We start from the raw sequence: 17,677 nt of genomic DNA, 5'->3' as shown, positions 1-17,677 counted from the left end.
AATCAAATGGTTAAGGGGAGCGCAAAAAGGAGGGTCGACCCAGAGAACTGGTTATTTCATGGCAGTAGCAGGCCACGCAAGAAAATAGGACATCCAGGTGTTGTAAATATTAGCCCTGCTTCTGTTTCAGCTCAGTTACTTGCAGTGACATCATCCTCTCGGATTAGAACAGTTATTGGTCAGTCTGTAGCTGCTAGGTTGCTGGATTTTATACTCATAACTCTGCGAAACTCATCCATGGATTCCTCTTCCGAAGAGCTTCTCTTAATTAACAGGTAAAAAAATTTAGAATTGTGAAATTAATCATAGTTTCGAAAAAAAAAAATTAACGGCAACAACCAATGATAAAAGCAAAAACTAATTTCATTTTAATTATTAATTCTATTAAATAGCAAAACATTAGAAAATGTGAGAAAAGCCAAAAATAATTAAATGTGATTGGTTGTCACGGATTTCAAAGCAAATTAATAGACAAAGATGAAAACATTAGTTTCCGCCTATAGATAGGCGGGACTAATAAGATGAAATATTACATTTTTATTTATTTAATTATTATACTGTACTGTTTTAATTCAAACATATTTAATCATGCAATTTTTTTAAATAATTTTTTTTTATTTCTTCTAAATAGAAAACTTACCAAGTCATTTATGAAAAATATAATACAAAATTTTAGGTGATGTTTACATTGGTGAAGCATTCCATCATTCCTTGCCTATCCAATACAAGTATTACTTTGTCTCAAAATTTAAAATGATATTTAGCTCGGTAAAAAATTGAAACTTTGTTATTTATCTATTAATAGCACTACTTTGTATCAAATGCATTTAACCATAGTTTTTTATTCAAAATAAAGAAAAATTTACTCTAAAGACAAAACCTACTAGATAGTAGTACAAAATTTCATGCAATCCTTATAGGAGTGAAACATTGAAACTTTCCTCACCCATCTAGTACTAGTACCACATTGCCTCAAATTTGTAGGTCATGTTTGTAGAATTGGAAGCATTGAAAATTTGCTTACCCATCCATTACTATCCAAATTAAAATCTAAGGTGAGATTTAAATTGGTCAAGAATTTGAACTTTTCAACCCATCTACTACTAAAACTACTTTAACTCAAATGCACTTAGTTATGACGTTCCTTTCAAAATCAAGGACACTTAACCTTCCTCTAAAGACAAAATCTATAAAACCATTTTTAAAAATGTATTACAATATTCTAGGTAATGTTTACAATGGTCAAACATTGAAATTTTGGTTACCCATTCATTATTGGTACTAATTTGATTCAATTATGTTTAATCATGGATTTTCTTTCAAAATAAATTACTTCAATTAACTTAGGATAATGCATCTCATCGTAGTTTGAATATGAGACACTTAGGGAAGTGTGCACATAGAAATGTAGCTTGTACGAGAAATTCCACCTTTTATGGTCTTATCTTGCTATTACATTCCACATTTGGTGGGTGATCCACCTCTTGTGGAATATTATATTATTTCTCCTACCTACCCCTACTTATTCTTACCTACCCTTGTTTCTCATTGAGCCACATGTCATGATTGTGTGCTAACATATCCATTTGGCCTTGCCTATATATGTAGGCCTATATTCATTGTATTGGTTAATCTTGTTGATCATTTGCATATTGATGAGAATACAGTTTGTTCTTGTCAAATTATTTTCTCTCTTTTGTGTGCTTTTCATTGTGCCCTTGATCTTGGCAAAATCTCACACTTAGGATAATGCATTCATTGTAGTTTGCATATGAGACACTCAGGCAAGTGTGCATCTAGGGAAGATGGTTGTAGGAGAAAGTCCACCTTTTGTGGTGTTATCTTGTTATCACATTCTACCTTCGGTGGATGATCAACCTTTAGTGTCCAGAATATTTTGTTATTTCTCCTACCTACCCCTACTTACCTTTGTATTTCATTGAGCCATATGTCATGGTTGTGTTCTCTCATTCCTTTCCTTTATAAGTAGGCTCATTCACATTGTATGCAATCCAACGATCTAGTTGATCATGTTTTGCATCTTGATGAGAATACAATTTGTTCTTATCAATATTTTGTCTCTCTTGTTTGTGATATTCATTGGGCTCTAGATCTTGGCTACTTTTGACCAATTCTTACATGAGTGAATAACATCTAGTCCCTAATTAAGATCACATACCTTGTAAATTCCTAGTAAGGAGACATATTCACATGTTAAGTTAACTTAGTTCCTAGATGTCATTGTAGAAGTTAGTTATAATGGGGCCATGCTCACCTCATTTATTTTTAGTTACCTAGACATTTAATATTAACATTGAGGATTTAATCATTGTCATAATGTAATTTCTCATCCTACATCTCACCTTGCCTATATAAGCAAGGCTAATGTATATTTGTAATCTATCCCATATCTCATATCTCAATATTGAGGAAATCTCATTATGTAGCATACTCTCTTGTGGAAGGAATCATTTTTTTTGTAGGTGATCCTAGAGTTTTTAGCTCCTACATGAGCTCCTACACTAAGCAGCCTCCTTGGCTTCAATCCTTGAAGCTAATTTTTCTTGTCATTTCTTTCACTTTTTCTCATTTCATTTTCAATTTTAGTTGATGTTTGTAGGAGCCAACATTCAAAATTTCCTTACCCATAGAACATTAGTACTACTATGAATAAAACACATTTAGCTATATAATTTCCTTGAATAAAAAAAAAATCATTCCTCTAAAAATATAACCTTGCTAAATCATTAAATAGATTGCATCATTTTTTTATCTTCCATAATTTACTTTTACTATTTAAAAAAAAAAATCTCATGAGCACAATAGACAAATTTTTAATCACCATAAAATAAAATATATTTTTAAAATATTTTCTATTTTCAATGTTGTCAAAATTTTATTTTACTTTTATATAGATTATGTCTTTATTTTAGTAGTTTAAATTTTACTAATTTAACAAAGATTTAATGGTTATAGACAAAACTATTTATAGCTATATTGGCCAAGAACTACATATATTTTGTTTGTTCCATAATCCACTTTTTGTAGTTTTTAGCAGATGGGACTACAAATATTTCTATATTGGCCATTCTATGGTACCTTTAGGGGTTGTTGTAGTAGCAACTAGTCATGAGATTGTGTAGCAAACTTGTGTAGATTTCTCATTATTGGAAATGTTCAAAATAGTTATACAAGTGTCCTTGATAACCCTTTGCATATTTTAAGTTATCATATATAAATGGATGACAACATTAGACTCATGTGGGATGTAAGAGAGATTTCTATCCCTCATTGCAAATATGGAGTGAATGATGCTATTACTAAGTGGAAACTTGATAATGTGTTTTTTTTGGAAGTTAAACTTAATAGCCTCTATATTGCATCTTTTGTATCCCACATATAGAGAGAGGTTACTTTATTTTACATGTCGTATAATGAAGGTACGAGGATAAATATTGTGATGGCTTCATGGACATATAAGTTTGTTATTGATAGTGGGGATGACCCTTCACATAGTTGTGTGTGGGTCCTTTCTTTTATCAACGGATAACCTATTGATTTTTGCTTACTTTATGCTTCTAATGATGCATAAGATAGAAGTGAATTATGAGAGTGGATGTACAAGGGAATATACTCCCTCCTTACTAGCCTTTTTCTTCAGGAGTTCATTAAAAAATAAAAAATGTCCTTATCTCAATTATGTACATCCCCTCTCACTTGTTGTAGGGAATCTTAGTGATTTCCTTGATGAAGAGGGGTGTTCACTTCAATATAGTTATTGTTTCTAGGGCTAGGTGAGATTCACCTTACAATCCTAAGAATAATGTATTTCATTTCATTACTTTATGAGAAATAATTTTGTGCCTCCAACAATCATGGAGAGGGTAATTGGATGCCCTACACAAAGAAGAGAGATAAATATTTAGTTATCCTCTCTTAGTGACATAGGAAATGCATGTAAGCTAAAATAGAATTAGAGTGGGGAACGAGATTTGTCTCATTCCAGATGAAGGGTATAGCTATGGTAGCTACATGATATATTACTATGATAACATGTAGTAATGGTTATGAAAATGTGTAGGAGCACCTTCTATCTTGTATGACAATTATGACAAGTTATGGCATATTCCTTACAAAAAGATAAATGCATACTATTCTAAGAGTTTCCACATGTGTATGTGTATGTGTAGGTGTATATGTGTAGGTGGGGAAATTAGTATTTTTTCCACATATGTGTGAGTTATGTTTGAGCCTGAATGGGTATTTTTAAGATGTGATATGGGGTCATATTTTGTCACATTCTTCACAATACCATTCATGGTATCTTGCACTAGTTTTTCTTATAAATTAAAACCTTGGGATAGAAAAGTATATTTTTTGTAGGTTAGATTGATTTATGTCAACTAATAGTCTCTGTGCAAGAGCTCTCCATAATATTTATCAACTATGGTAGATGCTAAATCTCTTATCTTTTCTTGAAGTTCATTAATTCTCATTAACTACACAATTGTGGCTCTTTTATGAGATTTGGGTTTCTCCTCCTACATAGAAGTATTTTGTAAACTAATATTATTGATGAAAGCATGATGTCTCTTTTTCCAAATCGAACTTTAACCTTGTGGGAGTTAGCAGGCTAGGTTATAAATCTTGTTGTTTTTTCTTTTGATTTTCTTGTTTATCCTTCATTGGAGACTCCTCTTGCTACTCCTATTGTTAATATTTCACTATGGTCTCTTTCTTTGGTTGTTTTCACTTATTAAGAGCATGTCCCTTTTGACGATGTCTCCCTTCTCTTGGTATTACTAGGATTGTCTTGTTAGTGCCTTTTTCTATCCCTCTATTGAGCTTATAAGATTTATTTGCTCCTTTGTAGTTATGACCAAATTAGAGGAATCTAAAACTTCACTAAAGGTGTGTAACCTAGAAATATACTTCAAAAGTGAACTTGCAAGATTGATTAGTTTTCACAAATAACAAGAGAATCCTATAGAATACTCCAAAAGTTACCAATGAAAGAAATTATAAAGGACTTAAAACTTAGAACATTATGCCTTCACTTACTGTCCCATTGTGTCCTATCACCATTTGAACTTGGTTGTAGATATTCGCTCTCAGACTGCACTATAGTTGCTTCCAGGATGAAAATTTGATGAATGGACCGATAACTAGATTTTTGATATGCAAGTTGCAATGATTATGAAAAACTATATGAAAATGATTAAGCCAAAGGCACACTTCTAATTTTCTTAGAATGCTTGATTGCTAAAACTCATGGATGCAAGATAACTATTAGATGACTACTAGACTTGGAATGCTTAGGGAATGCCCTTTTTATAGATATTTATGAGCAAAATTCCCATGTGGCAGAGATCAATGATTGAGATTAAATCTTGCAAGATTGATGGCTATGAAGAGATTGTTTGGAATGTGAGAGAAAAAGGTGGAAGGAGAGGCTAGGTGTTAGAAGGCTCACCTTGACTGGAGTTGAAGACTTGAGAGAATATAGGATGGTTAGAGGAGATTTAGGGATGTTGAGACAAGTGGACTCAACTTCCTCCAAGAATGTAGGGATGTTGGAGAGAATATAGGGGAGTTGAAAATGTGTGTACATACACATTATTTTATTTAGGAGATGGAAGTTGAAGATAAATATGGCTGTTTAATAATTGAAAATTAATAAAAAATTTAGCAACAAAATTGTGAGTTGGCAACATTGAGTGATGTGGAGATGAGTTGAGATGGAAAAGAAGATTAAATAATTATAAAATTATTTAATTAATGGAGACCTTAGAAGAATGCATAGTGCATGATTAAATATTAAATATTTAATAAGATTGAATTAGAAGAAAGACTAAATGAATTAAATTAATTAATTTTTTTTAATTTAATTCTTTAATGGAGGAATTATAACTAAATAAATAATAAATATTTATTTAATTATTCATATAAAGTTTTGAGGGTATACATTTTGCCCCTCTTTGAAATATTGTTGAAACAACATTATTTCAAAGAAAATCAAGTCTCGATATTTTTGCCCCTATCGATGATAAAATGCCACTAGTGTGTGCCCCCTTGGGAGATTGATCATGAAATTTTGAATTTTTTGATTTACCAATGAATCTCACAATAAAATGATGAAAAAGTTTGATTTAAAATCCCCTAGAAATTAAAATTTATTTTTGAAAAATAAAATTTCCCCACAAATTTTAAAAATTAATTACTCCCTTAATAAATCAAAAAAGTAATTATTTAAATCACATTGGGCCCATTTCCACCTTATTTGCATTTTGTCTTTTTGGAGAGTGAAAGTAGGAGAGCTAACTTGGAGTGTTAAGCTATCACCATGGTGGTACCATGCACGATTCACCACTTCGAGTGAGTGCGGAGATACCAGAGACCGACTGTGTATGGGGCCCCGGTAGGTACCCTAAACTTATCCTTGCATTTCAATTTGTACGATTTTCTGATTTTTCCAATGTGTTAGTTAGGTTTTTAAATTTTTTATGTTTTTTCGATTTTGATTTAGCGCATTTGTTTGATTTTTTAGCGCTTTTACTTTTTTTTTTTGCGCTTTCATTTTCTGGCACTTTTGTGCAAAGTATTTATGCTTTTGTTAAATTTTTTCACACATTTGTTGTTCTTGCGCATGCGCTATGTGTTTTCTCATATTTGTCGGATTTGACAACACATTCATTTAGTTTTGTGCATACACTCGATCTTTTCATTCATTTGTTAGATTATATAGCGCATTTGCTTAGTTTTACACTTTCACTCAAAGTTGTCATGCATTCATTACATGTTGTAGCGCTTTTGTTTGTTTTAGTGCAAATACATAAAGTTTTCATGTTTTTGTGGTTTGGTTTAGCGCTTTTACATTTCTACCTTGTACAATTATGTCTTAAGGCAATTTTGTTTGATGAATCGATGATTTTTGATGTGTCAAGATAGATAGATGATGTGATTGATAGATTGATAACCATGATTCATGGTTTTAGATTGGATAGAAGCTCAAAGAGACCGGTTTAGTCTCTGATGAAAAGCTTGATAAATAGATTCCTTGATAGATAGGATAGATGAATTGATAAATGATGATTGACTTAGACAACATTGTCTATGTAAATAAGAGAGATTAGATGTTCTCCAGTGTCATGAGTGGTTTCCCTCGATGCAACATTTAGTTCCTGAGTTAGATGCATTTGTCTTGAGACATATTGATGCCTATGGTTTAAGATAGCTCCTGTATATGCCTGATATCAGGATAAATAGGGGATTATTGATAACCAATTAACCAAATGGTATGATTACATCTACAATTTCAAATCTTGTTAACTTAAGAAGCCTTTGGATCAACTCCTATAGTTTAAGTGGCTTCATTTCCCTTTCTATATTTGATAATCTCACCAGACTTAAAGAGTCGTATCCTTCTACCAAACACTTAATTGTAAATATTTATTCAACATGAATTCCATAGTTTAAGATTTCCTCTTTGGGACTAAGACCTAATCCCACTCTCATGCACACATTGGAATACAAAAGAGCCTAAGGAGATGATTCACTTTGACTACTTCTTGCAAGAGAGACTCAAGGAATATCTTTAGGGTCTATATTTGTTTTCTTCTATGAAGAGGAGATGTGTAAAATATAATTATATGATAGATTAAGCTAGGGAGATGACTAAAAGTGTAGATGTAAATTGAAATACATAAAAATCTAGATCTAACATTGAGATACAAAGTATAGAATAAGAAATTAAACTCAGACGTGCACCTATCACCAAAATTTGAGCATGACTGAGCAGGACCAGGGTGCTAGGTGTCGTGGTCCCTAATACTGCACTGAGCTGGAATCCTAAAAACTATAGATTAAGATCCTTGTAAGTTGAACTGCTAAAAACTACAGAAAAATATTGTGGACTAGGGTGTTGGGTGCCTTGGTCCTAGTCTTTTGGGGCCTGTTTTTGGATCTGGGACTACACTTGTGAGTTCTATCTTTCCAAAAGATCATGCATCCATCAGATTCCTTTACCTGCACTTGCAACTTGAAAAATGGTGTTTGGGTGGCTATATAGTGTTTTACCTTAGTCAAACCCCTTGTTTTGGTGATTTTTACCTCCACAATAGCCAATAATGTATTGAAAATGTGTGTGAAAGAACCTTATGTGTGTATAAGATCTTAAATGTACTAAAATATAAGAATAAGAGTTCTATCCTATGATATGAGCATACAACCCTAAATGAACATGATGTAAATGAGAATGCTTCAAATCACAAATACAAAACTTGATCTAAAGCAACAATATAGGTCTGAAAATAAGTATTGTGAAACTCATACAAACATATAAAAATAACATGAAATCATACCAAACCCTAAGGGAGAGGTACAAGCGAATCAACAGTCAGATATCTCCTATTATTCTTCAATATCTTTAAAGCTTCAATTGATGATGAAAATGGTTGATGTAGAATTTATAAGAAGCTTGATTTTCTAATTGAATACTTCACATAAACTTATAGTTTCACTTCATAAGAGGCTCCTTCAATTGCTAGAGTTGTCGGATCCTTCAAATGAGGAAAGGAAAGGTTATATGTATGAAACCATAACTTTAGTTTTGATCATAGCTTGACCTAGAAATCATATAATTTCACACCAATTTGATTTTAAACATTATAATATTTCCAAAACATGATCCTAAAATTCGAGGAGAAAAAGTAGGGATTGATGTGAACCACATCGGTCTGACCAACTTTTTTTCAAATTTTTAGGGATGCAAGGTATCATGATTATAAGGTGATCCCCAACTCGATGTGATGATTCAAGATGTTTAGATATGTGAAATCAGGCCTTGAAGGTCGAAATAGAACATAGTTAGGGCTTTGATGAATGAATTAATTAAAAAAATAAAAAATAAAAAGGGGCACACTTATAGTTAAGGGCCCATTTTTATGATGTGTGAAGTGATAAAAGAGGATTTTAGATTTAATTAAATTGATTAATTAAATGCTTAAAGAGGATTTAAAATGTAAAATGCAACACACTAAGGTGGGTGCTAACCTAAGCATGGAATTGTACCACCCAATTAAGGGTGTACAATTTATGATGCTACAATATTATACTATTATTTTACTATTTGATTCTTCTCAATGATATTGAAATTATTGTTATCAACATTCATGATTTGATGAATTTATGTGCTAGAATAGTGTAGGGTAAAATGTGTTAAGCAACTATTTGGTTAATTTTTTATTGGGTTTTAGAAGTATCACTAACTAGACATCCAAAGGTAATTGAATACCTAATTTATAGGATATAACGAATGACATCTATACCAAAATCAATGATTTACATGGGGAAAATCCTTCCAAAAGAAAAATAGTACACTTTAAAGATACCCAGTTTATTATTTAAAAATAAACAAAGTAATACTATATACTTGCATAACAAGTTTCTCATAGAAGTATCACTAACTAGACATCCAATGGTAATTGAATATATTTAAGACTCTTACACATAACCTCCATCTCAAGTAGCTAGTTTATAGGATATAAAATACAAGAAACTATCAAATGGTATTACAAAGCCATGAGGTAAAACCAGCTAAAAGTGGTGTCCAAATTATTTTTAATTCAAGATTCCCTATGATGTGTTAAAACACACACCAACACATGTAATTTTACAACTCATTTATATTCCAATACATTTTTATATTTCCCATTTCAAGAGACCCAAGTTCTAGAGGTCATAAATTTGATCTGAGAGTTTGATTGACAAACCACTTGAATAAATTTGGTAAACACATTTTTATACAGACAATAATTATTCAATAAGTTGAGTTTATATTTTATATTAAGTATATGAAATATGGTTGGATATGATGAGTTGTGCAATATGTATGAGAAGTTAGATTATGTTTAACATTTAAGAAAGAAAAAAAATGAATTGTATTTTTTTAAAAACGTTTTATGGATATAAAGATCATTAGCTAGTTTTATTATAAGAAAAAATGTTATTTCTGTAAATCTAGATTAAACAAATAAATAAAAATAATTATCTACAATGGTGATGCACGAGGATTAAAGACATTAAGCAAGTATGTAGGACACCTAGAATGATGTTGCAAGCTAATGATGCCCTTACTAAGATGTTACATGATCTTTATATTATGTTTTCATGTAAATATTATTTTGATTATCTCATGATAATTTAAATGAAGTGAAATTAGTCCTTACAAACACTAACCTAGGTTGTAATGTGGAATAAATTAGACTTTAATTGAATAATAATGGTAAAAAAGGGATGAAATTATCAATCCAATTTTGAATTGTTAGGTTCAATTATGCATGCACGCAAGTGACCTATGCGAATTATGCATTTGTGGGTCTAGTCTAGAGTGATGAATGGTGGAGATTTGATATGATTACTTTTGTTTTTAATTGTGGTTTTTTTTTTCAATGAAAATTTGGATCACACTCACTTAAAATCAAACTGTCGATTCATAAATATGCATTGTTAAAATGAAAAGTAATAATATCAATTCTTCACGAGCTATGAAAAAATCATGCTAACTAATTGTGGAGATTATTGATTATGTTCATACCTTTGAGATGCACGGAGATTAAATCAAATTAGGATAAAATCATTGAAATTCAATGTAAAATTATGTAGGACATATACTAATCAACACATAAAAGATAACCTAATCAAATTAGGCCTAGTACAATCTTTTCTATTTCAATATGGATAAATATAAACATTAGCAAAACTAAAGAAAAAATTAAAACAAAGCAATTTATAATTTTGTTGCCAATTCTTGGATGAGTTTCGACAAAAACGATGTTTCTACTCTATGTACGATTTTTTTTTAATATATGAAATTCACAAACTTTTAAAAAAAAATATATTAGAAACTTGGATTTGATTACGATATAATAATATTTAATTTTTTAATCATAAAATATAATTATTTTTTTATCAAAACTCTATTACCTATATAATTTTTATAATGATAAATAGTTAAAATTTATACAAAATTATTCAGATATATAATTAAATTTTATATAATTTAACTTGTTATCAAATATATCTTAGTGTTCAAAGATCACATGAATAAATCACAATTAAAAATGTTGCTTGATATTCAACATAGATTTTAGAAAAAAATGCTTTTCTTGGAGATATCTCAACTTCGAAAATTTAGTTTGTGCTCCTAATTTCTTTAATATTCTTATATTTTTGAAGTATGTTCTATTTTTGTGTGAGTCATATGATCTGGTCTATGTTTTCTAGCGATCTCAATTTTATGTGAAAGTTTTTCTTGGTCGATACAAATATTTGTGGAAATAAAATGCACGAGATTTAAGTCTAATAAAAAATTGTCGGTCAATGTTGGAAATAATTAGAATAAAAAACATATAGTCACAATTTACATAGTTAATTTTCTATATTGACATGCCATATTCTTGTTTTACACGATACCCATCACATTCAAATTGGAAATATCGCTCCAGGACCCTCGAATTTGTTGTGCCTTACCTTCACATGACTTTTCCACCCATTGAAAATGACAAAAATGTTACTGTGTTGATGTGGCTCTTTGCATACGCGGCACTCTTCACACAACAACACTTAACCACAATTAGCGATATATTCATCATTCTTCTCACATGATTTCTGATCATCTCTTTTCTTTCATAGTAAAGATAATAAGAATTTTAGTTTCCAAAACAATGGAAGCTATGTTTTCATGTGGCAGAGTTGCATTTGCAAACATAACAATATTATTCTACTTCACTTCCCCTGCAATTGCATGCCTCCTCCCTGAAAGAAATCTTCTCCTCGATTTCACTTCCCCTGCAATTGCATGCCCCCTCCCTTAAAGAAAACTTCTTGGCACGGATTCAATTCCTACACATGGAGAGGAGGTGGCTGGTGTGGGCCCATAGCTTCTCCCAAATCCATTCCGTCGAGTCCCATTTAGCACCGTTAATGTTTGAATTCAAACTTTACTCCCACCCAATGATTCCCATTTATATCACTGTTGTCATGAAATGGTCAAGGATTTTTACAGCCCAGCACAACACAGCCCGATAATTATCAAATATCATAGTTGGAAACGCTATGGTAGAGATTCAATCAAAATGTGGAAGCACAGACAAGGTACGTGAACGGTTTTACCGAATGCCTTGAAGAAATATGGTCTCACGGAATGCTGTGATTGCAGGGTATGGAGAAGATCCATTTCTTGAAAAGGATAAGACGATTTCAACCAAATGAGATGGGCAGGTGTAAAGCCAGACATCGCAACCTTTGCTAGCTTCCTCTCAGCCTCTGCGAAAATGGGAGCTTTGGAACAGGGGATGGACATCCATCACAAGAATTTATTCAGATCCTTTAGTTGCAACTGTCTTGACTACCCTTTTAAATATCCGTGCAAAATGTTTAAGCAAAGACGAGGGACATGAACTGATTGACAGAAGGCCATGATTGCAGGATATGCAAAATCTATAAGCATAGGAAAGGCACCTGATCTGTTTGACAAAATTCCTCAGAGAAATAGAAATATCTTCTCATGGAATGCCCTGAATGGGATATAAACAAAAGATTTCATTTATATCCACCAAGTTCTATAAAAGATTGCATTGGACAAGCCATGGGCAGATAGTTTTTGAGCTTATCAATAGCTTTACAATACTTTGCAATTTTGAAAGATACCCTCGAAACAACATTGTATTATCCATATTTCTAAATGATACCATGGATACCCACTTGCTCCATTTCTTCTTGAGCAAAACAAACACTCTCCCATGTTCTGCCATTATGACCTACCTAATAGTTCTAAAAGACAATTTTGTTCATTTGTAATAACAATGCAAGTTCTTTTTCTTATCATAAGAACTGTTTCTTACCATTCAACCCAATTATATGTAACCTAAATTACTATTTTGTAACAATCAAGCAACATTATAGTTAGAATTTTTCTCTGAAACTAAATTGAACCTTTCCTTGTGGGGTTTCCACAACCTCAATTTAATTTTCTTACAAATCCTCCATTAAAAATCTTGGAGAATGAGATGATAACAAAAACACAAATTAATTAAATTACAAGGCTTCCAAAAGCAACAATTTAAATGCATCTTGAGTAAACAAAAATATTCCACCCATGCTTCTCATGCCACTACTACTTATACTTTTAAATCTTCAATATATTAGTGAAGCAATTTGATCAATTTAAGAAGAAAATGGATGCTATCTCTGCAACTTTGACTCGATTATATTAAATAGATGTTTCTTATGAAGAAAAGGATTGAAATTATTAACTATAGTCAATGGGCCCTTGAATTGTTGGTGAAGTTGAATGGTTCTTAATGAACCCATCAAGGATCAAGTCTTGCTAAGTGCATGGCTCCAACATCTTGAAATAGGATGAGGTCAAGATCGTGCCTCGGGTGAATTTGGATACCCCTTAGTCCTTGGTTCTTATGATAACTCTTGTTCTCTACCAATAAAGAAAGAGGAGGACAATTTCATTCTTCAATATATATGAAAAAAGAGAAATTTTCATCTGTATTATCCAAAGAAGAATAAGAAAGCAACTTTTAACAATCTCAATGCTAATTGATTTGAAGGCACTACTTTACGGATCAAATAGTTTATTTAGGATATTTATAATCTCATCATTTCCTTTAATATTTGTGTTGTGTTGATTTTTTATTCCTTAGGCTTGCCTAATTCTTTTCTGTATCATTTCATTAAAAAATTTGTGAGATATTCTATCTATTATTTTTTCTGTAATGAATTTTTTATTTATAGTGCATGTACAAAAGATTGGTTTAACCTAACTTCCTATAAACTAATTATAGCTAGCTATATTAAATTATACATTTGATTAGCATTTGGACAAATCTCTCCTTATACATACCCTTGCATAAATCCTTGAATCTCCCTACACAATTAATTCATCTAAGATTTCAATTTTTTTAAAGTGAAATGTCAATCTACTCCAAGATTGTGCATTACCACTATTCTTGAAGAAGACTATAAATTCTAAATATATTGAAATTTATTGGATTTTAAGATCTAATAAGTCAAAACAATTGACAATTTTTCAAGAAGAGGCCTACACCATTTGACATCCTTGGCCCTCCATTAAGGTCATTATCCCTTTCCATTTTATTAGATAATTCTACTAGAAAGAATCCTCTTGAGAGGAATTTCAGTGTATAGGATTCTCCTATTTGATTTTCAATTTAATTTTTCATTTTCCTTTTTCAGGATAGGAGCCAATAAAATTTATAATTTGAGCAAACTAAATGAAAGATGAATTTCATTCTCTAGTCAAGAGCAAACCAAATGAAATATGAATATCATTCTCTAGGCACAAATTATTAGATGAGGATCTTGATTGATGGAATAGAATTATTGTTAATTTTCCCTAGCCTCACTTGCTTCTCTTAATGTTGATTTCCTTTCTTGAAAGGTGAAAGATTCATTAGTCTGTTTCAAGAACTATTTTCATGGACATTATTAAAAAAAATTTTTTGTTGAGATATGATTGATTATTAAAAAAAAATGACATTCTTTTCTTTCCTTTTTGCCACTCATGATATTCATGTATTCTTTTTGTATAAGTGTACTTCTTCCTATGGAGTTGTTCAAATTAGAAAGATTCTTCTTGCCTTTTTGTCCATCTTTTCTTGGAATTTTTCCTAACCATTGCTAGTTTTTTTCTCAATTATATTTTTCATCAAATTCATGGTGATTATGCTAATGATGATTTACCAAACCCTCAAAATTGGTTCATAATTTGTTGCTCCAATTCACTCACATGTGGTTTCTCACTATTTCTTATGGAATATTTAAATTATTTGTATAGTTAAATGGATATCTTAAGAACTCATTACATATTAACAAGTTATAGTCACTATTATTATTTATAAGTTTATAGAGCCATTTTTTATCAACTTAGAGACAATCTATAATTGGTTATAGAGCTTACTAGGAATATTTTCATAATAAATATGCCCTCAATCATAAACCCAATTAAATCAAAGTTGCACACATTATGTTTCTATCATCCTTGAATTTATGCTTCATTAAACTAGTTTATTAAATGGTTTAATATAGTGCATAATTAAGGATGATTAGGCTCTGTAAATCTAATTAAAATAAATTAGCATGCCTTAGGGATTTATTATCTTTAATTTGACATGTGATGTGACCAATAAAATTATTTGTTTAACCAAGTGTTCAATTGCAACAAGCCCTTTATATGAGTAAGGGAATTTGTTATGTTTTATGAATTAGTATGTTAAAAATGTATAATACCTTAATTGTTATCATTTAAGGAACTAGAGTTACATCAACTAAAACTTGATTTAAAATTAAGGACATTCAACTAGGTGAAATCCAAGTACTGTGACACATCATGATAAAAGAAATGAATAGCACTAGCCTTTGGTCTAACTTTTAAACTTGAAGTACATGAAAGTGACATAAATTTTTAATGCATTTTATGTTTTTATTTAAATTTTAAATAAAAATATTAAATTATATTTCAAAAATTTACATTTTCTTTAATAATTACAAAATTTCAAAAAATGATACCATCTCAAGATATATTATGTTCTCTAGAACATAATATTTATTTATTTATTTTAAAAATTATATATATATATTATATTTTAATTTTAGATAAAAAGTAAGAGACCATCAATAATAAATATATTATTTAAAATTCAGCGGCTTGTCTGTGCTTCCACAGTTTGCATACGTTTGTCAGAGCATTTGCAACCGTGCCAGCTCACCACATAGCTCCCATTTTGGTACACACGTACTGAATTCACTGTACTTAATGGGCGGGAGAAATTTTAGAATTTGAATGCTAACGGAAACGGGACAAACGGCAACGGATGGTGGCAAAGGGAATGGGCCCACACCTGCCATACTAAGCGGTCAACGCTTAGTGTGTGCTGTTTAAGGGTGGCCGTATCTTTCTTACAATCACTTAACTGTAAACATTGACTCAACATGGATTCCGCAGTTTAAGCTTTCCTCTTTGAGACTAGGTTCTTGCAATTTAGATAGAATTCCATCCTTCCTTGTGACCCAATATAACTTGGAAATTCTGGACCTATCTGCTAACAGTATCCAAACAATATTCCATCTTGGATATGGAACTTACCCAGCCGTTGTAGTTTGAACCTTAGTTGTAATCAATTAACAGGGTCATTGCCATCTAGACTAACCTTACCCAAGTATTTTGGCTATCTAGATTTGCACAATAATAGCTTAAAAGGTGCTCGTCCTCTTCCTCTCGCTGGAGCTTATCTGCTGGATCTGTCGATGAATCAGTTTAATGGTTCTATTCCTAGTCACATCGGTGCGTATCTTGAAAATGCAAGGTTCTTATCCTTGTCGCGGAATAATCTCAGCGGAGCGATTCCAGATTCTATTTGCACTCCATATTTGCAGGTTCTTGACCTTTCAAAAAATACGCTGAGCAGTGTCATTCCTCCTCATTTAACCAGGAATAGTTCTTCTCTTAGTGCTCTAGATTTGGCAGAAAATCATCTGGAAGGTAAAATACCAGCAGAATGGGGCAACATTACAAAGATTCATACATTGAAGCTCAATGGTAATCATTTGAGAGGAGTTATTCCCTCATCCATTTCAGAAGGCTGATCTCTGCAAGTATTGGATTTGGGAAATAATGATTTGGAAGGCACCCTTCCCCACGCCAGGTAATTGGCCTTCCGAATCTTCAAATTCTGGATCTTTCTGGCAACAACCTTTCAGGACCCATTCCAAGAAGCCTTACAAATTTGCTCGCAATGGTCAATGCATCGCAAAGTAATCCAGACTATCTCGAAGAATACACTTCAATTGGTGCTACATATACAAATCAGATTAAAATTTCCTGGAAAGGCTGGGATGTTGAATTTGTGAAAGTTCTTTTCATTCTTAAATGTATTGATCTTTCAAACAACAACTTAACTGGGAGCATTCCTCCCGAAATGGGATCTCTTCAAGGCTTGATAGCCCTTAACCTTTCAAGGAATCATCTCAGTGGCCGAATCCCAAAAACATTGGGACGCATGGATCAGCTAGAGTCTTTGGACCTCTCGCTAAACAGGCTGAATGGCAACATTCCATTAGAACTTCAGTTGCTGAGTTATTTGCAGTTCTTAAATCTATCTTACCCCACGGGGGGCAGTTTCTAACGTTTGGGGAGTCGTCCTACTTGGGCAATCCTAAGCTAAGTGGGATTCCATTTACCAATGTAACCGTCTGCAACAACTCTTCTGGCTATGGCAACTGCACAAGTATTGAGAGAAGTGGTGAAGCAGAGAATTCAGATGGTGAAATGATAGGATGGGCAATCGGACTTGGATTGAGTTATGGTTTGGGATTCTCTATTGTGATTGGAATATTGACTTTGAATAAGAGGGTGAGAAAGAGAGCCTTCAACTTGTATGATGTTGTAATTTTAGCTCTCGATCGGTGTATAAGAGGGAATAGATAAAAGTATATAGCATTGTATAGAGTGTTTTGTTAGTATATGGAGTAAGTTTTCTGTTTGTTTTGTTAGTATATGGAGTAAGTTTTTTGTTAGTGTAGGGACACAAAATTTAATAAGCATAAGGGGAGCCAGAAATCGTTGGTGTTTCTATGATGTAAACAT

At 31.8% G+C, this 17,677-nt stretch overlaps 1 protein-coding gene across 1 annotated transcript; it reads left to right on the top strand.

Moving 5' to 3' along the window:
* The first annotated feature begins 6 nt into the window (after positions 1–6).
* Positions 7–17,216, top strand: LOC131857870 (receptor-like protein 19). Its single transcript, XM_059210642.1, has 5 exons — positions 7–275; positions 15,758–15,818; positions 15,868–16,006; positions 16,220–16,630; positions 16,792–17,216. The coding sequence occupies exons 1-5, from the start codon at positions 7–9 to the stop codon at positions 17,214–17,216; spliced, it is 1,305 nt and encodes a 434-aa protein (XP_059066625.1).
* Positions 17,217–17,677: the final 461 nt, after the last annotated feature.

Source organism: Cryptomeria japonica, chromosome 8 (genome assembly GCF_030272615.1).
Source record: "Cryptomeria japonica chromosome 8, Sugi_1.0, whole genome shotgun sequence".
Lineage (NCBI taxonomy): Eukaryota > Viridiplantae > Streptophyta > Pinopsida > Cupressales > Cupressaceae > Cryptomeria > Cryptomeria japonica.
The sequence above is the reverse complement of the archived record's forward strand: the minus strand, read 5'-3'. Positions and strand labels throughout refer to the sequence as shown.